This window comes from Adelges cooleyi, unplaced genomic scaffold, assembly GCF_023614345.1.
Source record: "Adelges cooleyi isolate 19-005CV unplaced genomic scaffold, UGA_ACOO_1.1 ACOO_flye_CR_arks_rails_tigmint_CR_PRNA_1, whole genome shotgun sequence".
Taxonomy (NCBI): Eukaryota; Metazoa; Arthropoda; class Insecta; order Hemiptera; family Adelgidae; genus Adelges; species Adelges cooleyi.
Window position 1 is genome coordinate 4,648,965 of NW_026095751.1, and position 21,738 is coordinate 4,670,702.

The following is a 21,738-nucleotide window of genomic DNA, read 5'->3' on the forward strand; positions in this document are numbered from 1 at the left end:
CAGTTTTATTATTTTTTGTTATAAAATAAAAATGCTTATAAACTAAAGTGTCAACTGTTAAATTTATAAAAAAAACCATTAACCTCATGAAAAATGCAGAGCTTAAACACCCTCAATTTTTGTATTGAAATTGCGCCTATGATAACAATACTATTCTATTGTTCACAGTGTTTGACTTCAGGGGTGTTGGAGGACGCACGGGTACTAAGTTCCTCAACTAATGTTTAAGGTATTTTACACCTTCTTTTTTTAAATAAAACAGTTTAAAAAAAATAAAATGTAAGTGTAAAAAAGTGATTTGTTTTCGATTGTTTTTTAAATTTTTATACCAACACATGCGTTATGATTAACCGGATTAAACACTTTCTTAGATATCTAAAAATCGCAATTAGCACACAATTTAATAAGTTATATATATTTTTATTTTCATATACATAAAAATCGCTAGCCACAAATGGTCATTGTCACTGATGGGCTCGCTGAACTATTTCTGACTAATTGTGTCTAGCCCACGATGTTATTTTTACACTCTGGACACGTAGGATGGACTTGTCGGGGCTCCACGTCGGTTCCCAGTGGTTCTTGTCTCTGTGGAAATTGACCAGAGCCTGAAACGAGTATTTTCCATTAAAGACCCCTGAAACCAATTATAAAAATATAATCGTCATACTTTAGTGTCGAAGTTCTTCCAAGGTTTCAAATGGCCGTTACTCAAACAACCGTCGGGGAATCTGGTCATGCCGCCTACTGATAAGCCGATGGAGACGTAAAACTGTTGATAACAAATCCAATTAGTGTTTGATATGCATATAATTTATTGTTTTAGAAGAAGCCGAGTAGATAATTTACTTCTGATTCGTTTATGACTTCCAGCGGCACCTCGGAAATGTCAATGGGCCATTTTTCACCGTCGATTTCGTACTCCATACTTGTCTGGGTCCAGGTCAACACAAACGTGTGGAAACCAACGGACCAAGATTTTGGCGAAATGGCTTTGGATAGTTTCGATTTTACGGATCGGTTTGTATCGTCAAATTGTATTCCGTACTTCAAGACGAACGAACTCTCATCGTTGGATCCGCAACGCAAGTTGGCGTTGCCAGTCGTCGAGGCCAATACGATCTTCAACTGTTCGTTGCTCTTGCTGACCAATGCGATTTCTGGAGAATGAAAAAGTGAGGTATCAATTAGCAATACCTAACGCATTGTACGACAGACAGAAAAGTTGCGCTGACACGATTGGCTTTAGCGGATTTAAATTTTGTGTTAGAGAGTCTACAATGTTTAATAAATAGAAACAGCGGCGCAGCGTCCTAGCAGAGCAGTAAAATGTATTTATGATTTTTTTTTAACGACTGTTCTGTTAAATCAACATTAAAAGCGACATTTTAAGGGGTAATTGTTGATAACAGTAAGTATAGTGTCTACAGAGCTGATACGACCCTAGACGTATAGAGTAAAAGTGTACTACGAAAGAGAAGATCATTAAAACCCCTATCAAGGTCCACGTATAAAATTGGCTAGCCTTTAGGTAAACTTTTTTTTTTACGCATATGAATGTTTTTTTGTGCAAAAATTTGCATCATCGAAAACGATCGAAGCCTTTATCAAAACAAAACTAGATTATTGATAAGGGATCATTCATAAGGGATATCAATATAAGACTTTAGTGATAATGGATAACCGCTAAAAGGATGAATTTAAGGATCGACTGATAAGAGCTTAATAATAAGAGATAACTCGTCTGTTCGGATCTCAAACACAATAAATCCTTTTTTGATCATTTTTCGAAAGGACCATTGTTCTAAATAATATCAGGTCCGATAACATACAAATTCTCGTAATTGATTGACACCAATTCCAAACATAACGATTAGATTTCAATAAAAGTAAGAAAATAGACTCCGAGTAAAACAATAAGAAATAGTTCAGGCAGCAGAGCCTTAGAAGTGCGCATACAAAAACACGCGAAAGATGTGACTACAGAAGAACGCAGAATCGACAGCAGAGCATACAGACCAAAAACGCCATAATATTAAATTTGAATAAATTGAAATTGTCTTCATAGAAACCCATTACGCAAAAAGAACAGTAAGACAAGCCATCGAAGTAGAAAAGTGCCCACTAAATTCATATAAGATTGATAGAAACTCAGTAAGACGTGGAAACTAGGAAAAATCCAACTAAAAAGAAACCCAGAGAAATACAGCGGTTAATGTGTGTTTTATTTTACGTTTTATAGTAGTACCAACGGGAAGTCCATACCTGGGACGATCCAGTCTCCCGACGGTAAGTTAGCCGTCACTTCCACTTTGCCATAAATAAATAAAAACGAGTTCCTCGTAGTCAGTTTGGCCGAAACTACTGGAGGCAAGATGTTATAAGTTGATGCGTTCTCGGTACACACTCCGGTCACTTCGGGTTTCGTGCAACTACATCATAACATGCATATTTATGTTTAATTATGAGCCAGTCAAAGCAAACGTACCCCTTCAACGTGACGCTACCCCTCTTCACGGTGTTGTCCGGCAGCAGAGTGGGTCTGATGAATAGCTCTCCGTTTTTTATATATATATTTTTGTCGGAGTTATTGTAAATGACGAACTCGAAGTTCTTTTATGTAACAACAAATCGACACAACAATAACAATTAGTATAATTCGCCACGCTCGCTAACACATTGTAAACGGCATAAATCGAATTCCGTACCGGTTCGTAGTCGTTGGCCAAGTAAATTTCATGATTCCAAAGCGACTCTAAGTTCAGAGTGTCGAATTCTTCTTGTACCAAAATCGACCCCGGGGTGCTTTCGTCCACGAGTAATGAATCTAGGCACAAGACAAAGTATAAAATCACCCTATTGTCCGAGTACGCAGAAAACGGTATATATTCTGTTATACCTCTGAGGTCGTAGATTTGTAATCTGTCGCTATCGCCACACGTTTGAGTGTCGTCGCCCGAACACACGACACTGCATTCCGAGTAGTCTACTTCGTTTTCGTTGGACGGTATTTCATTGTCGCAAAAACAATTGAATCTACACAAAATATATAAAAGAAAAACATAAGAAACAAAACAAATGTACCGAAGATCACGTATGTTAAGGCGTAAACCATTGAAGACGATCAAATGTTTAGTCTTACTCGCAGTAATGCCAAATCTGGGTACATTTTATTTAATGATTATTTTTTTATTTAAATAATTTTAAAAAAATGAGTTCTTTGAAACAATTTAACATGGATATGTTTTTAGCCCAGGATCAATCTAAAATTCCCGAAATATCTTACGGAAATTTAATCTAGTAACATGGTTGTTATTATAATAATAATATTTACTCCTTTTCTCGGTTTATTTACTCGATTTTATTCAACCTTGTACTGTACTTGTATTATATTTCAATTTTTCGCGATGGAAATAAATGTAAATCAAAATTTAATTTTTTTTTATATATAATGTAATGTATTGCATTGTATCATAATAATCATGTAAAAACATTTAATCGTGGTGATTAATGATTATGTATTTCCGTAATGCTAAAACATAATTTTATTGATGATTCAATGCTTTTCTGTTGATAGGAGAAAATAGACGTATTTTTTGTACTTAAAATACTATTATAAATCATAATTCTCTTCGATTATTAGTAACTTTAAATACTATATTTATATAGATTTTAATTTGACCTTAACTTGGCAAGGGCTTACTTTTAAATATCAAAAATAATTAAAATAATAGTACATTTTAGGTTGGCCACGGAAAGAGTTGTAAATAAAATATATTATGTACCTTTGAAGACACAATGCCAAGTTAAGGGACAAAAAGTTTCGCTTTAAAAGTTTGCCACTCGGGCCGGTCTCCCCTAAACGCGCCACTCATTACTTGGAAATTCCCGCATAACGGAAGCCCGCATCGTGGCAAAGTCTCGCACATCTGCCAGGTGTGTTTGTGTTTATCAGCTCGAACTTGACGTCGTTCATGACGTCACTCTGCGTTGTGTAACATCCCACTTTCCTATTCAAGACGTCAAAGTCTACAAGCAAAAAAAAGCACGTTTATGGAAGTTGGGCAACGTGGGTGGATGGGTGACATGGGAAAATCATACTGGAAACTACACCTTTTAACCCGGTAGCGAACACACCCATCCTCCATCCGCCGCCGCAATATTGATTGGCGTCTCCCGAACACTTGGTGTTGCACTGGCTGTCTTCTACTTTGGTAAATCTGACAGTGTTCGGCGAGTGGCTGCCGCAGAAACATTCGGATTTGTACGTGACGCCCGCGTATCCGAATCCCATTTTGTAACAGAGCTTCGTGCAAAACGCCGGCGTGTTCACCATATACGACCGGGAAAACCCGTTGAATATTCGGTTTTCGGCGGTCTCTTCGTAACAGCCCAAATAGTAGTTGCCCACCTCGGTGGTCGGCCATTTCAAACCAGTGCTGTACACGTCGATGACGTTTTTACCGCCGCACTTTGCGGTTGCATCACCGGAACACGGAGTGTTGCATTCGTCGTCGGAGTCGGTCTTTGCCTCGTCCGAAGGCTTAGTAAAGCTGCACATACACTCGGTTCTGTCGAATATTCGTATTATGTGTTCAATGAGATACAATTCTGACATTAGTAATGGCCCATAGTATTACGCAAGATGTATCATCTTAAAAATACATGTCCCTCTTATAAGGGAATATATTTTTGAACATAAGTTCAAAACTTATGATTTTACATATTTTTTTTTTTAATTCAGAAATTTATCATAACAAAACATAAATATTTAGGCTAATAATGTTTATTAATAAAGCCTTTCTTATTGAAAAAAACATAAATAATGCCACGACAATTCCTGCTAAGTCCTCGTACAAACTTGTATAATACTCGACAGTGATATTATTGTTTATTGCTGATGGCAAACTAGTTAAATATGAAATTGTTGTCAAACGATTATTTTTTGATATTTGACAAAGAATAAATGTTGTCAAATATTGTTTTTGATTTCTATTTAACATAAAAAACTATATTCTTATTCGAAAAGCGCAGGGTCATATTTCCCATTAGGCACGGAAGAACAGCTATATCAATTAAGTCAAATAGAAAATTAATATAAAAAACCACTGATGTTTTTTAATACGCTCTGAAGTTGCTATGTGCTCTTTAAAAATAATAGGGTTGAAAATTGAACTATGATAGCAACTTTTATGGGTCAGCTGTGTTGGGAAAAATTAAATATTATTTTCGTGGCGGCTACCATTTCAAAAAAAAAAAACCAGTATTATTACTCAATCGAGTGATTCCTAATGGTAGTATAGTAAAATTATAGTTAACGGGGAAAACAATTTTGGGAAGATATTTTTTATTTGTATTTAATTTATGGGAAGGGGCACCCAAAGATATTTTACCTTATGGTTCAAAATGTCTAAATCACGGCCTTGTTCAAAAGAGCAATTTATTACCAATTCAATTTCTACCCGCCTCAGATTGAGATATTTAGTCGGGCAAGTGAAAATGTTGAACTTACGATGACACAAGTGCGGCGTACGGAAACCTCCTGGCATAACAGCTGCGCACGCATTGCCTAACCGTAAGACTGCGATCGTTTATACGCCAACCGTCCATTGTCGGGTGTCTCCTGGGATTCTTAAAGCACCCGTGTGGCTTTGCATGTACGAGTCCGGTGTTTTCTTTAGAGCAACGAAAAATTTAAAAATGAACAAGACAGTTAAGTGGAAATCATACGAGGGATATTAAATAAATACCGTCATATAAGGTTTTGTAGACGCTTAACACGTTCTGTCCGCCGCAGTAGTCTGAAGGGTTTTCTAAGCATACCGTATTGCAAGCACCGTGATCTCTTTTCAACGAGTAATTCACTTCGTTGTGTCTGCATTCGCACACGTTGCTTAAACATAAAACGATCGCAATACCGCGTTTAAACCGACAGTCGGTATACTCTTTATTGTATTTGAAATACAACTTTGTAAGACTTTTCAGTATGTATTTTGTGTAACAAATACGTGTGTTTTAAATTAGGTTAAAAATAAAATACTGTATTTTGCCCATTCATAAATGTATTTCCTACATACCCTTTGAGCAAGGCGTATTTGTACCGTTCAATGTTACAAAGGTTCATGCATCGCTTCGGACTGTTGTTGGTTCCCATTTGAAAAGTCAAAATACCATTTTTGTGTTTGACCGGTTCGTCGGCGAAACATCCCTCATATTTGGTAGCAACGTATTCTACAAACACAACCCTAACATAGTGTTAACAAAAAAAAAATCACCTTATATCGCTAGAATTGATTTTGTTTTTAACTGACGAGTCATTCCAGTCGAGTATACACCAGTCTTCCAACCTCCACCGCAAAATTGTCTACTATCGCCACTGCAAGGTACATTACAATTCGAGTTTTCGACCATTGACGATTTCGAAGGTCTCTGATTTCCACACCAACACTCCGACCTGGGAACTCGTTTCGGTGAGTATTTGGTGTAATAAACACAAGAGGTAGCGATTTATAAGTACATACCCGTATGTAACGCCGGCGTATACATAACCCATCTTGAAACATATTTCTGAACATTTCTGTGGAGTGTTATTGTTGTATGGTTGAGCTGGTCCTTTGAGCAATCTGTTCTCGGGATCATTAGCGTTTTCGGCGTAACACCCTAAGTAAATTGCCGTTGGATATCCACCGCGGCTTATAAAATTACCATTTTCTGTCAAACATATACAACCGATTATTGGGTAAGTATAAACAATAAAATTAATTCAGAATTGTCTCAGAGCTGGCAAAAGAAACTATTTTTATTGATTAGCTTATGTTAAGTTAATTTAAAAAAAAAAAACACTGTTCATCATCATCATCGTCATCATCATCATTAGCTTAACATACCAACCCATTGTAAAACCGATGACAATGAGCGTTCAATACACTCCCCCTTGACCGACTAGGCCTTTTCAAAAATTATGAAATAAGAAACTCATTACTCCCTCCCTTTTCAATTAAAATTAAACACAGTGTTTTAATTTTTACAAAAATTGTTTTTATTAACCCGAAAAACCCCGAAAACCTATAAAAGTTTAAAAATACCTTCGTATAGGAAATACATTACACAGGGTGTAATGCGTTCACAAAAACAGCTGAGAACATTATTAATGGACCGAATAACTTAAATTTTAAGTTTGTGGTAAGAACAACACTTTATATTTTTTCTGCTCAAAAATTAAGGACTAAACGACAATATTAGGATATAATATATAGACTACATAACATAAAAGGGACAAACATTTACGATATGCTCTATATACAACGGTTTGTAACATGACGTGGAAAATTATACAAAAAGTTAATGCTGTGAGGAATATTGAAGTTGCTAAAAATTTTTCTAAATTTTGACTCATAAATAAATAATAATAAGTATTTTGTAATTGACTCTTTTATGTCAATTTTCAATTAATATAGTTATGTATAGCACGGAGTCTTACTTGAATTATCTGTTAAATAAGAAGATATTAAATTTGGAAAGGCTCCGCAAGAAGCCCATGGCTCTCCTGCACAAGATATTGTGCATTCCTTATCATATTGTTTCATCAGTCTAGAAATGTAAGATTTGCTACAATAGCAGGTGCTAAAAAAAAAAAATAAAGTAAGTATATTAAAGTTTCAACAATACGAGAAAATAAAAAAAGTATATAAATACATTCTTTGCAAAATATTTTTTGTAAGAATTAAATATTTAAATAATACACCAGACTACAATTTGAACGTTTCATTGGTTTCCACTTCCGAACATAATTTATCAGTTACACTAGTAAGTAGTAACTTAATAATTTTTTTCATTGAGAGTGTTTTTTCACTGTGAATCTGATGGCAAAATGGTTAACAAATAGCTTGACACATTATTTTTTAAACAGCATGTATTTGTATTGACTATTGTGTAGTTTTTGATAAAATCAGAATTTACCTATTGTGGTTACTAACAGTGACCTGTGGTTAATAGCACGGTATTCGGATCGAACCTTTAATTAAAATGCTCATAACATACAAATATACAATGATACAATTATATAAGTTTGTCAATGGGAACCCCTTGAATGAATAAATCAACAGGTTACAGGATAGGTATTTGATCTGATTTCACCTAAAAATTCACAATGAAAATAGAACTTTATTCAAATTAAAATAAATTGTTGAAAGGCCAACATTTTCAAACATCTTATGAGATTAATTCAAAATAAAAAAAATAACCCAAAAGTAGTTTTAAGTGATGCTTGCAACATAGTTTTTGACGTAAAATATAAACAAGTTGAATAAAAATGTTTTCGATAAAACAATTTTTACCCATTTTGACACTTAACAAAATTTAAAGCGTTTGCTTGAGCTTTGAGTTGATTTGATTGCTTTTTTTTTATACTAAAATTCAAAAAGTAAGTGCGGGTGACAATCTCAGATTGCATCATCAGATTCAGGGGGTTTGAGTTAGCTTAATAGTTGATTGCTATTTTTTTTGGACTACAACTCAAAAAGTAAGTATGGGTAGCCAATTAAAATAATTGCACCATCAGATTCAGAGTACAACAACATACATTTTGAAGAAGGGGAATCGAAACAATGGCATGGGTACTAAACTGCGTTAGTTCCAAACTGTTTGAACAACAACGTTGTTAAAGGTCAGTAACAAAGGTATAAATATCGGGTTCTTACTCGTTTTTGATAGCAGCGAACAGATAAGAATTTCCGTGACAGAATCCTGTGCATGATTTAGGTGAAATCGATGACAAAACCCGACTTTCCTCTCCTAACGATACTAAATTGTCATCCCGGTAACATCCCAAATAAGTTGGAGTGACTGTCTGTGAAACTGCAACGAATAAACGGCGTAGATGCTTCGATATTATTTTTTTCGATAAAAAATTTGTTTAAAATTATACATTTAATTATATACGATTACCTATTAATGTGACGATGCTAAAAATAAAAAACATTAAACTCATCATTATTAACCTATGATTAAACGAAAAACATTTTATACTATCGTACGTCTTGTATAATTAAACTCTAGTTTGTAACTAATGAGTGGCCACATATTATTCAGTAGGTATTTACCGACTATTTAGTATTATTACAATACCGGTTTACCAAGCAAATTCCCACCATTCCCAATACTCGAAGAGAAGATGTTATTTACACACAATAATAATATTATAATCGCAATTCCCTACCATAACATTAACTTTTCTATGATCCTGATGTTTAAGATCAAGGATCATTCCATAGGTTATAAATAATATGTTTAAATGATAAAAACATTTTGTCAGTTTCTGTTAAACCGTGCAAATATTCATAATAAAAGATTGTTTTTAATTATTTTTATCGCGTTTATTATTAATTATTAGCTTATAGCATTGTTATTTGTTGATATTCGTATTTGTAGTAGGTAGGTACTGTTACTTTTACAATTGATCACACTGTACAACAAAATTTTACCTTTTTTTTGAACAAGAACCGAAATACATCAATTTATTTTTCGTTGGATCCCTATTTGACCTCAGATATTTTTCTAGCACATTTAGTTGATTTTAAAAATCGTCTTATAAGTTGTAAGTAAATATCATATTGTGGTATTTTCCATTTGAGGCGTCAAGAACACAAGGGGTATAAGTGACATTTTCGTTTGGAGGTTAGGTGATTTGCTACCAGATCGCAGCAAATGATGAATAATTCACTTATTATCATTACCACCAATTAAAGTGGACAACTTGTAGTTAAGCTGTGGTCTGTGGACTTAACTTAGATTTTGTAAAAATGTCACTTATTACCCCCTGTGTTCTAGGCGCTTCATTTGTTCTGTATCATTTGGTTACATTTCTAAATTTATTTGAAATGGGTTTTTTTGTTATATTTTCTTGACTGAATCGGCAGATATGACTAAATGTTTAATGATGAAAAATTTGTAACGTCTCATATAAACAAGAATCTTGAATAGTCTGGAAAACAAATGTTCTATAAATAAGAAAATTATTACAGTCGTTAAAAAGTAAGCGGTGTTCTATTAATGATTTATTTCTATTAAATTTAAAACTGATCTTAAGAGTTTTTTTAAATCATATTAAAAATGACTTTTATATTGAATTACTAAACATTATGAAGGAAATATTCATAAAAACAAAAATCTGTTTGTGTAATATAAAAGTAATTTCCTCAATAAACAATAAATATATTAAAAGTACAAATGTACTTAGTAAATAAGTCATATTTGTAATTGTAAGGTTTTTATACTGACAATTCGATTACAATTTGAACCATTTACTTGGTTAGGCATAGTTGAGCATCATTTGAATAAAATTATATTTAAATAAATTAATAAATAAGAGAAATATATTGATTAGTAGATTTTTTTCTTTTTGTAATAAAAAAAGAACTTTTATAAGTAAGAATAATTTATTTATTATTCATTCTAAATTCAATAACTGTGAATATTATCTAATTTTTCAATTTAAAATTGTTTTAGTTCAGTAAATTGTATACAATGATTTTCCATAAATGTTCTACCTTCTCACAACAGCGGAAAATTGTTTAAAATCATGTAAAATTTGCTTTTCATGTTCCACTCATTACTGACATTTTTTAAATGTTGTTCAATACAGATTAGAGTTACTGTTTACATGTAGTACATTAAAAGTGTTCGTAATTTTTTAAACCTCGATTTCAAAAACTGTGCAAGAAAATATCACGCATGTACATAATATAAAATTTAGTCTATACGTGTATAAGTTAAGTACTAATGCGCTCTCGTGGATAAACGGTGAAGCTGTTATTTTTTATAACGTTTTTATGAACTCATTTATCATTGAGGTTATGGCAAAATGTTTAATTTCAAATAATACAAACAACTACTATCTCCAATTGTCCGTCTTGACTCTTGAATAGTTGAGACTTGAGTCTAGCTATTGTTAACTGTTAAATATTATTGGGTTTATTGGTATTTGCGAATTATTTTTCTAATCACATCTATGGTCACTAATAAGATGCCAGAAGGCGAATCCGAGGTAAGACCTTTATTGTCTAAATTAATATCAACCATGTTCTTGGAAACAATACAAATAGTTTATGTTGTTATTTTAAATTAAAAGGTTTAATAATGGCCAAATTATGATTTTAATATTTATTTTATTTCTAGCCAGCCAATAACACGTTAATAACCATAAAAGAACCGGTTGATTTGATTCGACTAAGCGTTGATGAACGTATTTATGTGAAAATGCGTCATGATCGTGAACTACGTGGTCGTCTTCATGTAAGTTAAATAAATATAAGCTATCGCTAATAATTTGTTTAATCACTTATTTTTTTTTAAATAAATAAAATGTTATGTTTATAATATTACATTGAAAACCCAGGTTACATTATAAACCCATTTTTAGGCTTTTGATCAACATTTAAATATGGTGCTTGGAGAAGCCGAAGAGACTATCACTACTGTTGAAGTAGATGAAGAAACTTTTGAAGAAGTATACAAAACTACCAAACGAACAATACCAATGTTGTTTGTTAGAGGAGACGGCGTTATACTTGTTTCTCCACCATCGACTGCATCTTAATAATAATTTTCCTGTTCATTTCTAATGTTATTACTTTAATATTAAGATTATTTTAATACCATTGTAGGTATTCATTACTGAAATAAAACTTTTGTTAAATTATGAAGTATTAAAAGTCACTTAAAAACGTAATAAAATGTTTTCAAGTCGACATTTTTTTAATGCATTCTTGTCTAAATCATTTTTCAACATTTCTTTTATAAAAGCTTCTATCTTTATAAACTATTTAGAAAATAATAAGAATTAATTGAAAATATATTGCACATACTACAAATAGTCTACACTATTATAATCACATTTATGTAACTGGCAGAAGTAAAACTACTGTGAAATAAAATATTTAAAAAAAATGTGAAATTGATGTGCGAACATTGTGCTTTTATACGATAAGAAAAAAGCATGCCATTGTTATTTTTTTAAAACTTATCTTGAAAAAATATATACGGTTCTGAAAAAATTATTATATTATTATTTAAATAAAATATTATAAAACAAAGATACCGATGATAAAAAAATAATTTAGTGGCAATTCAATTTTGTTTTTTATACATAATATTCTATTTGACGCTGAAAATTCTTTAAAAAAATATGTTAGTTTTTGCCAGTTATGTCACTTTCAAAAAATTATTGATATTAAGTTTTTGTGTGTAACTACTAAAGTAAGACTTTTTGACAAAATCTGTGACTCGCCATCACTCGGCATTTTAAAATGCATATTATTATATTTTTTTTATAAAAAATTGTTTAAATTAAATTATTGCTTAAATAGTTATATACCCTGTATAGAAATAATGTAGAAACAAAAGTTGTCAATAACTAATGCTGAAAAAAAAAACTTATTGTAAGCGAATTAGTCTATTTTTTATTTTTCATATTCTGTTTGAACTTTTTACTAGCTTTCTAGCAAATTAATTAAAATTAGATTTATGCCTACATATTTTCAAGTTATACAAAAAAGAAAGTTCAAAGACGTTTTATGCCTTGTGTCTGAAATAACATTTTCGAAGTATAAAAATTTGATATTTTTGTTCAAGAAGTATTGAAAACCCTTTTTTAATTTATCAAGAATCGTAGTGTATTTGACTATTCACTATATACCTATTCATAGTAAATTAACTTTTTTCAGTTGTATTTATGAAACGTTTTTGCTTTGTATGTATAACGAAATCAATCGACAATACATACTTTTTTAGCGGTCAAATTTGATATCTTTTTTTTATAAACATTAAATTAGCATTTATTCTTTATATTGGTGTTCGCTATTGATAGTAAAATTGAAGAATAAAGACATAAATATTAAAAAAGAAAAATCATGTTGAAAAAGAAAAACTATGAAGCGATACAGGCAAACTTACAATTTTCATCTGAGGCCTGAGGGTGTTATACCTACAAAAAAAAAATTACCTAGCTCCCTCATAGAAGACCAAAAATGTTGAACCCAACCATGTATTTATCTTTAGCATAATACTGGTACCAGGGTAATAGTTTGTTTACCTACATTGTCTGTTGTTTTCAAATTTCAATCGGACAACATTTATTTTGTTTCAATTTTTAAGTTTGCTCATAAATAAAAAAAACAAATTATTCAAAAACGTTGTTGCTTGTTAGGTGAAAAAAATTATTAAAATGTCCGTTGTTATATTTTTAAAATAAAAATATAACATTTTACCTAATATTGTAATGAATTTTTTTTTTTGCTTTGTGACATTTCGTTAAAAACTTGTTCGTTAATAAAAGGAGTTATTTATTTAACAAAAAAATTATTAATAATATTTGTATAAAGTTAAAGTCTCTGGGGGAGTGTGATATATCACCCTGAAGCCTGTTCACTCCTTGTAAATACGCCACTGCAGCGATGAGAGTTGACAGGGAAAATATTATCTCCACCGGCAACGGCGCAGCGGGAGTTTGCGCGGCAACAGTTTTTCTCTTCCATGAATCCACCGTGAGTGGGACTGTATTACCGTACGCCATTTGTTGGTACCTCGTATACTACCACGATCACGTCGTCGCTTCAGTGTGATAATCGATGGTATCGAACGTTTTCCGCTTCTCGAGTCCTTGAGTGTGTTTATTAGAATAAAATAATATATACGCTACGATTATTCAACACTGCGTACGCCTTTATTTAGTGCGGACTCGTTGCGAATTCGGGCTCTGTGCTGTCCTTGCGACCGTCTAAATATCGGCCCCCATGATTTATCTGGACGACGGTAACGCATACGAAGCCACCTATCCGTTGCAGATACCGCCATGGACGTATCTCGGTGACCGACGTAAGCAATAGGCGTCAATCCCGTTGTATCACTGTTAGATGACACTTTTGGTAAGCTAATAATAACCACCCAACAAGTATAACTGTCGTAAGTTTTGCCCGTGTCCCGTCGTCATCGGTAGTAAAATGCCGTTGTCGACCGTAGCCGGACAGACGGACGAATGCTTTACGCAAAGAGCCATAACCTTAACAGAGTTCAACCTTTATTTGCATTTTCCTTTTCACTAGACCAAAATGGACAGCTTTTTAGAGTTAACTTAAATAAACAATGTGTTAGGATCAACCCCACCCTTATTTCTTATAGTTTTAACGCCATAACGATACCGGCTATCTCCGTTAAAAAAATGTAATATGACATCATTTATTTGTTAACACTAATGGGAAACGCCCTCTGATATGTAAATTGTCTGCAGTATTTCTATCAAATTTTTTGTTTGCTATTTTAGTGATAAGTCATCGTAACGCAATTCTTGGGAAATTGTCAGAATAAGTTGGGCAAATATTATGTATCTAGGTACTGTCAATAACTGATGTCTTCATTACGTTATATATCCTTACAATCGATAATTTCTTCTATTGTTAAATGCAATTAGCAATTGTTTTCTTTCATAATCTCAAAATGTACCTAGTTGTATTATACGAGTAATTTGTTGTCATATTTATCTATCTAAACATCTATCTATTGAATAAAAAACTATGTCTATTGAGGTTTTACAAAGGTTATATATAGTAGTGATATAATTTGCAAATCTGTGTATCGAGTTAATAGAATTTTATTAAACGTAGGCTTATCAATTGTATCTACATATTATTTCTTAAGGTCATTCAAGTTGTAACCGTAATAATTGCTTCTATATATTTTTTAATTGTTACTAATGTATAATGAATTAGTCATTGTTGTTTTAATTGTTATATATGTATTATGCATTTCTTTCTTGATAACTAATAGTCTAGCTAATGTACTCAGTAGTACCATACTCTTTAATAATAATCTGTAGATAATAATATTACGCACAATCACTGTGAGAGTTTTATACTTATCATTTATTTTTAATTTCCTTTGCAATAGTTGTAACATACTTTTGTCTTATCAAAATGTAATACTTGATTATGACGTATTTTATAAATGGCATATAAATTGTATGCTAGTTATACCTTAAGGCTTAGCAATTTAGTATAAAACATTTGTTTGATTATTGGCCATAGCTGTTGTTACTAAAGTATCAACATACTTCCCCTATGTAGATACGTTAATATTTGAAAACTGTTATTTAATTGACCCTCATCATTGTTAGATGTGAATCATCTCGTGATACACATTAAATTGATAAATTGGTAATAATACATTTTGTCTATGTGACCCTCGTAAAAACTTAATTCTCGGTTTGTTAGTGTTCATTGATGGAGCATTCATATATTTTTTATTAGTATACATTTTTCTATGAAAATAAAATATCATTTACTATGATCACATAACGGCTTTTCATAAGAGTATAATGTGTTTGAGGTGTTTTAATTTAATATATATATTAAACTGTATAATTACAATGTCAAACAAATAGATACATCAGCAAAATATAAACGTCATTTATCTTGATCCGAGTATCATATTATGTATATCGTAATAATATTATACAGATTTATTATAAATGGGTCATCATAAAATGTAAAACTGTATTTTTTCTTTTGATAAAATTACTGCAGTTATATATACCTCAGCACTTAATTGCATACTAATATAACATTATGTAAATTTATCAAATTATTTTATGTAGTTGCTATTATTTATATATTATTCTATAACTGCTTTTTATTAATTTTTTTTTATACAATATTTTATATTTTAAGTAAATTTTTAATGAACTCTGTTAATCTAGAAAATAATAAAATGATGATAAAATTCATTTAGGCAACGCCAACAAATACATATTTTTTCCCCTGACATAATGCAACGCCTTCTATTTCTAGGTCTTTAAATTATGAAAAACTAAGTTACTTTCATAAAATTATTATTTTATTTAAAAAAAAAAAATATTGTAAACATTGCTTTGTAAACATATGAGTTATACTTAAGGTAATAAATATATTTGAAATATTTGTGCAATAAAATATAAAAATTATTATCATTAATCAATATGTAAAAAAAAAAAAAATTAAAAAATACTTATTTGACATATTTTCCTATAGTTAGATGTTTATATTCCATTTTTTTGTATCAACTGTTTTTACCATTTTATTATTGTGTTTTATTTACAGTTGGAATTTAATAACAAACTTGCCTAACAGGTTTTTAAGGTATTAAATATAAAATACCTAATGTGGCTGTCTAGAATAAGTTATTAATATTACTATTACCGTTGGTCAATGAATTATTTAAATTATTATTTGAGTGTTTTTTTTTAATATTAAGCATAATTAATTACTGATTTTATATACCACTAATTGATAAATATAAAAATTCAAATTTAGTAGTTAAAGTAATGTGTTAACATTTTTGTTTAATTAAATAAAGTATTGCCAAATCTGAGATTTAATTAAAACAAATTACAATAAAAAAGTCAAATGCTGTGGCGGCTCATGGTTGTTCCGACAAAGGAGTACTATAAAATAAGCTGATTGTGTGTATTTATTGTATATTCAACGAGTAGTAACAATAATAACAATTCATATTAATTATAGCACAGCATGGTTGAGCTCTAATTATTGCAACATTCATTGATACATCTCTGAGTTAACTTACGATGGTGTTTTGATTTAATACTTAATTTATACTACAAAAAATAAGTACATTTTTTCTGCATAAAACAAAAAATTACTTTTATTCTTAAAAAATGTATGATTTCATTTATGTTTTTCATTTGATAATGTTTATTCTATGTTTTTTTTTTCCATTTGTTATCGTAAACTAGTTGTTGTATTGTTATAATCATCTTATTACAGATTGGATAAACTATGCCTTTGCCAAAACGTGTTGTCGAACCAGTGCATGTGACGCGCAACACGGTTTCACAGGCAGGAAGTTACGGCCCAACGTGTTCTGTGCCCAATGAACTTGAAGCTGTTACAAATGGCACCCTCGCCAACACTGTTCGACAGTTGTCCAGTTTATCAAAACAGGCTGAAGATATGTTTGGAGAACTCGTTCGCGAAGCTCATACACTCACTGTACGGGTCAACTCGTTACAAATTAGGTTAGATAGATTGTCAGTCAACACAAAACAGCTGGATAGTACTGGCGAAGAAGGTAATGCATAATTTTTGAGCAAAAATCGTAAATTTTTCACAAAAAAAAAAAAATAAATAGTGATAATGTTACTTACTAAAATAATTTATTCGGTATTTAGTTTCGCTTCAAGACATTCATATGAGAAAAGCTTTCAAGAGTGCTATTGTTTTTGATCAACAAGTAGTTTCAAGAGATACAATGCCGGCGCCAATGCTTGAAATGTATTCTCAATGCGATAAACCTCCGCCGCTTTATAAACTCAACCCGTACAGGTTGGTTGGATGTGTATATTAATTATAAAAGACATGATGCTATTGAGATTTTTACGTTTTCAGAGAGGACGGTAAAGACGGAATGAAATTCTATACAGACCCGGATTACTTCTTCAATTTATGGAGATTAGAAATGCTTAAAGATACGGAAAAAATGATGCACGATCGTGGCAAAAAGGTATGATAATACCTTTACCTAAATTTCACTTAACAAATTGAAATAAAAATGTATAAACTTACTTTCAGCCTCACAGACCAAAAGCTGAAGGTGGCGGCGGTCGTCATAAAAAGAGGGTACGACAACCTTATAGTACACGTGAACGACAAAGACAGCTCGCTACTCAGCATGGAGAGTACATCATGCCACAAGATAATTCTCATTACAGAGCTCCTCATCAGGTATGTAATAACTGCTACACAATATTATTTAAAGTACTTTATTCTTATATTAGTTATGCACTTTCATTTTGTGTTTGAAATCTTTTAGCCTTACGACTATACTGAAGATAGCACAATGATGTTGGGCGTGTCAATAAATGAACGACCGTCTCGACCAAATAGCATCGAATTACGTAGGTCCTACGGTTCTGAACAGCCGCAAAGCCACAATGTAGGAAATAATATAGTCGACGGACGCATTTATAGTCCACCTCCTATGAATATTATTGAAAGGTAAATTTAAATTCTAAGTACTAAACTTGTTGTGTAATTACCAATTTTTTAAATATTATACATATATATATATATATTTTAAATTACAGCAACAATTACGCTGCTCCGCTTAGTAATAATGTGATGTATGACGAAACGGCCGGGTACAATCATCAAGCGCAACAAAACAATTATCAGTACTCCGGCAGTATGGGTGAAGTATTAAGTCCGTTGGGTACACCTAGTCGAGGAGGAAGAATTAGACCGACTCAACCGCCGCCTGCTCCACCTAGCAATACTAATTCTAATAACAGGTTAGTAGAAAATAATCGTAAAGAGTTAGCGAAAAAAAAATTCATCATAAATTCAGTGTTGAGCAAAATTTAAATCGAATAAATAATAATTTTTCGCATAATTTTTTTTTCTGCAAATAAAAATTATTTGTAACTGAGTAAATAATAAATAATTAATCTGTTTATATATTATTTATAAGAAACCTATCTATTAAAATCTAAATTCATTTAAAACTTATCTTAGGTAGTTTTTTTTTATCTTTAATAGTTTAAAATTGTAAGCATTATTTATAAATCAATTTTAAAACCATTTCTGTAATAATTCAATCAATTTAAATCAAAGTTAAAATATCTTGGGATTTCAACCCAAATTTATGTTTACACAAACTACATCTTATTCAAAGAGTAATAGAAATTAAATTATATAATACATAATTATTAAACAGTTAAACAAATAAAAGTATTTATTCGTAAATAAGAAATGTCAAGGTTGATTGATAATAACAAATATGGAAAATTACATTACTTTAAATCTTGGTTCTAAGATAGCCTTATTTTTTCAAGCCCATTATTGCCAATTATGCTTGAAAAATAAAATTAACAATTATTATTACTTATAGGGTATATCCTTACCTAAGCCATAGCTTATAAATAAATATAAACAATGTTGTACTTTTGTTGTTTAGCACCCCTACTGTATCATCAGCAAGTACTCCAACACGTGGTCGCAGTTTGAGTTCAAATCGAGAAACGTTGCCTCCTCCGCCACCTCCTCCAGTCGAGAACAATTTAGCTTGCACGGAGCCTTTACCTCCACCGCCCCCTCCAGTATCAATTAGTCCACCTATTCCTTCAGCTAACATTCCACCTCCTCCACCATTACCACCGATGCCAGATCTTCCGGCATCTATGGGCAACGGCGATATCAAATCTCCACCTAAACAAGTAAATCAACAACATTCATTATCATCTAAAATTATTATAATTTTAAATTACTTTTTAGAAATCTCCTTCCAATCACGTTATTCAATCGAAACCGCTAATACTTCCTGCTGAACATAACAATGTGAGGCAGATAAACGGTGTCATAAACGAGGCAAACTCGACTGTGACTAACATCACTAGTGGTACGGTTAACGCGTTGAGAAAAACCGCTGGACCCAGCCATGTGCCTCATTATGATCCGAGGAGCGACTTGCTCAAAGCTATTCGAGACGGTACAAATTGTAATTAATTTTATCAACTAGAATAGCTTTAACTAACATTTCTTCTATTATTTAGGTGTCGAATTAAGGAAAGTCGAAAAAATTAAACAGAAAGAAGGTGAAAGAAGTAATGCGTTGCATGACGTTGCTTCTATTTTGGCGCGCCGCGTGGCTGTAGAGATATCCGATTCTGACTCTGCTTCCGGAAGTGAATACGACAGCGACGGTTGGGCAGAAGAGACTTGTGCTTAGTTTGTTTATCTTGTCCAATATTCCTTTTGAATTCTATAAGTTTTTATGCATTCCAAAGTTCCAAATGTACTCTTACTTGTGCCTAACTAACAGTTGCTGTTTAAATAGTTGACTTCAGTCTTAATATAACGCTCACTTTTTATTGTCATAATGTTCATTTACAGTCATGTTTGACAATATGACTTCAGTCTATGAAAATCCGTATAATATAGCTTTTTTTTTATCAATTGATATAAAAGTAAAACAAATTATCGCCCAATAAATTTTGTCTAAAACAAGCAAATAATTTAGTCAACAAATGTTCATTATAGATATGTTATGATTATTATAAAATTTACACTTGTTTTGCCTTGTTAAAATTATTAATATTATAATACTAAAAATATCTTCACAAAGAAAAACTACAAATTTGAGCGTACATAAAAATATTGAAGCAAGTTTATCCCACGAGACATAATGTTTATTTTTAATAATGCAAAAACTATAGAGTAAATTTAATTGCATTTTTTATGATGCAATAATGCAATAAAATGTTATTGGAAAATATTTACTGAAACGATATTACAATGAAATTTATTTATATTGCAAGAATAGTAAAGTTGACTAATTGTTAATCGTTGTTTCTTATCAAAAATAATATTAAAAATACATTGTTGTCGGACTCGTAAATAACTTGTTAGCATTCCACGTTGGAACTAAAATTTCATCATACATTTTTTGTGCCGATTATAGAGCAATATTGTTTTTTTCCCTCAACATATCTAACTTTATTTTGACTAAACCGTGTTTGACTGTAATTAGAAATAAGGATGTTTCCGATTATATTAAAATAGTAAAGCTAAAACGCTCAATTTGCTCAAAATAGTTTCTCGTACAGGAAATTGTTTATCTTTATACTGTCCATATATTAATATCAAAATCTAATATTCATTAAGTATATTTATTGTAGTCGACCAAACTAAATTGGGTTGGAATATTTTGTTGATTGTCGATTGGAAATTCCAATAATTCTTTATTTATACATTATTTTTTTATTTATTATTATAAAATTACTATTGTTTTTAATTTTTTCAAATTTTTCAAATGTTACTAAATTGTGTTAAAATTATGGCGAATTTTGCGCCAAATTTACTGTGCAACACAAGTATGTTTCTTATTTTTCTTCAAATACTTTTGCTGCCGATGTGTGCGTGTGAGTTTGTATTAAACATAGACGAGTTTATATAAACATTTATAATATTACATTTAACCTGTATATCCTATTTATTTATTTATTTTTGTTTTTATGAATTTAAATGTTTATATGTTATTTATCTTAATATTATGTATAAAACGTGTACACTATGTAGCCTCTTAATAGCAGATAAATAACAGCTATTATTTATAAATACTCTTAACAACGAATGCAAAATAATATTAGGTATCGAAATTCAAACGCTTAAGTGTATATTGTAATAACCTTCTTATAGTAAAAAAACAAATTATTATAATTATAAATCGTAAATATTTGTTCTATATTTTGTTTATACTTGTATTCATATATTATTATTTTTTATTTATCGTAATATTATTTTAACATATTATGTGCATTATTATATTATTATTTATTTGTAACCAAAATAAATAAATGTTTTTTATTTGAAAACTACACCGTTATATCAAAGTGATATCAAGTAGTATCACACACATATTTAGTGTAGGTGAGGCAGATAAAAAATAAGGTTAATTATGAAAGACAAGCTAACAATATTTCGGAAAATGATTTAGTGGTATTCTCTAATTAACATACTAAAAATCCTACTCCCACCCCTTTGCTAAATTTTTGTGGTAGGTTAAACACAACAACTTTTGCAGGAGAAGTTTTGCCGTAAGTATAATATTTTTAAAACAATTTTGAAAAAAAAAACAGCTTTGTGAATGTTCAACCCCACTGAACATTTTAGCAGAGAGGACGGGGGTGTGATTTAA

The 21,738-nt window shown here is 31.1% G+C and overlaps 3 protein-coding genes across 3 annotated transcripts; 2 read left to right on the plus strand and 1 right to left on the minus strand.

Annotated features, from left to right (window-relative positions):
* Positions 1 to 399: 399 nt before the first annotated feature.
* LOC126833331 (uncharacterized) lies at positions 400 to 9,096 on the minus strand. Its single transcript, XM_050564601.1, has 17 exons — positions 8,947 to 9,096; positions 8,700 to 8,856; positions 7,481 to 7,623; positions 6,522 to 6,711; positions 6,312 to 6,454; positions 6,078 to 6,231; positions 5,751 to 5,893; positions 5,513 to 5,675; positions 4,114 to 4,571; positions 3,879 to 4,029; positions 2,900 to 3,036; positions 2,709 to 2,827; positions 2,489 to 2,613; positions 2,266 to 2,432; positions 850 to 1,160; positions 671 to 772; positions 400 to 608 (listed from the first exon to the last, which is right to left on the minus strand). The coding sequence occupies exons 1-17, from the start codon at positions 8,990 to 8,992 to the stop codon at positions 495 to 497; spliced, it is 2,823 nt and encodes a 940-aa protein (XP_050420558.1). The 5' UTR covers positions 8,993 to 9,096; the 3' UTR covers positions 400 to 494.
* Positions 9,097 to 10,868: 1,772 nt separating this feature from the next.
* On the plus strand, positions 10,869 to 11,762 carry LOC126833340 (uncharacterized). The gene is made up of 3 exons (XM_050564612.1): positions 10,869 to 11,044; positions 11,176 to 11,292; positions 11,420 to 11,762. The coding sequence occupies exons 1-3, from the start codon at positions 11,009 to 11,011 to the stop codon at positions 11,594 to 11,596; spliced, it is 330 nt and encodes a 109-aa protein (XP_050420569.1). The 5' UTR covers positions 10,869 to 11,008; the 3' UTR covers positions 11,597 to 11,762.
* A 1,836-nt stretch (positions 11,763 to 13,598) lies between these two features.
* Positions 13,599 to 21,325, plus strand: LOC126834466 (actin-binding protein WASF3). Its single transcript, XM_050566403.1, has 10 exons — positions 13,599 to 13,922; positions 16,812 to 17,115; positions 17,216 to 17,369; positions 17,433 to 17,547; positions 17,616 to 17,768; positions 17,857 to 18,041; positions 18,131 to 18,334; positions 19,000 to 19,258; positions 19,317 to 19,530; positions 19,595 to 21,325. The coding sequence occupies exons 2-10, from the start codon at positions 16,824 to 16,826 to the stop codon at positions 19,768 to 19,770; spliced, it is 1,752 nt and encodes a 583-aa protein (XP_050422360.1). The 5' UTR covers positions 13,599 to 13,922; positions 16,812 to 16,823; the 3' UTR covers positions 19,771 to 21,325.
* The last annotated feature ends 413 nt before the right edge of the window (positions 21,326 to 21,738 follow it).

Excerpts from the sequence above, each read along its gene's own strand:
- LOC126834466 (XM_050566403.1), top strand. The coding sequence starts at position 16,824 with ATGCCTTTGCCAAAACGTGTTGTCGAACCAGTGCATGTGACGCGCAAC. Across the intron at positions 17,548-17,615 it reads TGCACGATCGTGGCAAAAAG|CCTCACAGACCAAAAGCTGA; the intron begins GTATGATAATAC and ends ACTTACTTTCAG. Across the intron at positions 17,769-17,856 it reads ATTACAGAGCTCCTCATCAG|CCTTACGACTATACTGAAGA; the intron begins GTATGTAATAAC and ends GAAATCTTTTAG.
- LOC126833331 (XM_050564601.1), bottom strand. The coding sequence starts at position 8,992 with ATGATGAGTTTAATGTTTTTTATTTTTAGCATCGTCACATTAATAG. Across the intron at positions 7,624-8,699 it reads TTCGCTGCTATCAAAAACGA|CACCTGCTATTGTAGCAAAT; the intron begins GTAAGAACCCGA and ends TTTTTTTTTTAG. Across the intron at positions 5,894-6,077 it reads AAATACGCCTTGCTCAAAGG|CAACGTGTGCGAATGCAGAC; the intron begins GTATGTAGGAAA and ends TTTATGTTTAAG.
- LOC126833340 (XM_050564612.1), top strand. The coding sequence starts at position 11,009 with ATGGTCACTAATAAGATGCCAGAAGGCGAATCCGAG. Across the intron at positions 11,045-11,175 it reads TGCCAGAAGGCGAATCCGAG|CCAGCCAATAACACGTTAAT; the intron begins GTAAGACCTTTA and ends TTTTATTTCTAG. Across the intron at positions 11,293-11,419 it reads AACTACGTGGTCGTCTTCAT|GCTTTTGATCAACATTTAAA; the intron begins GTAAGTTAAATA and ends ACCCATTTTTAG.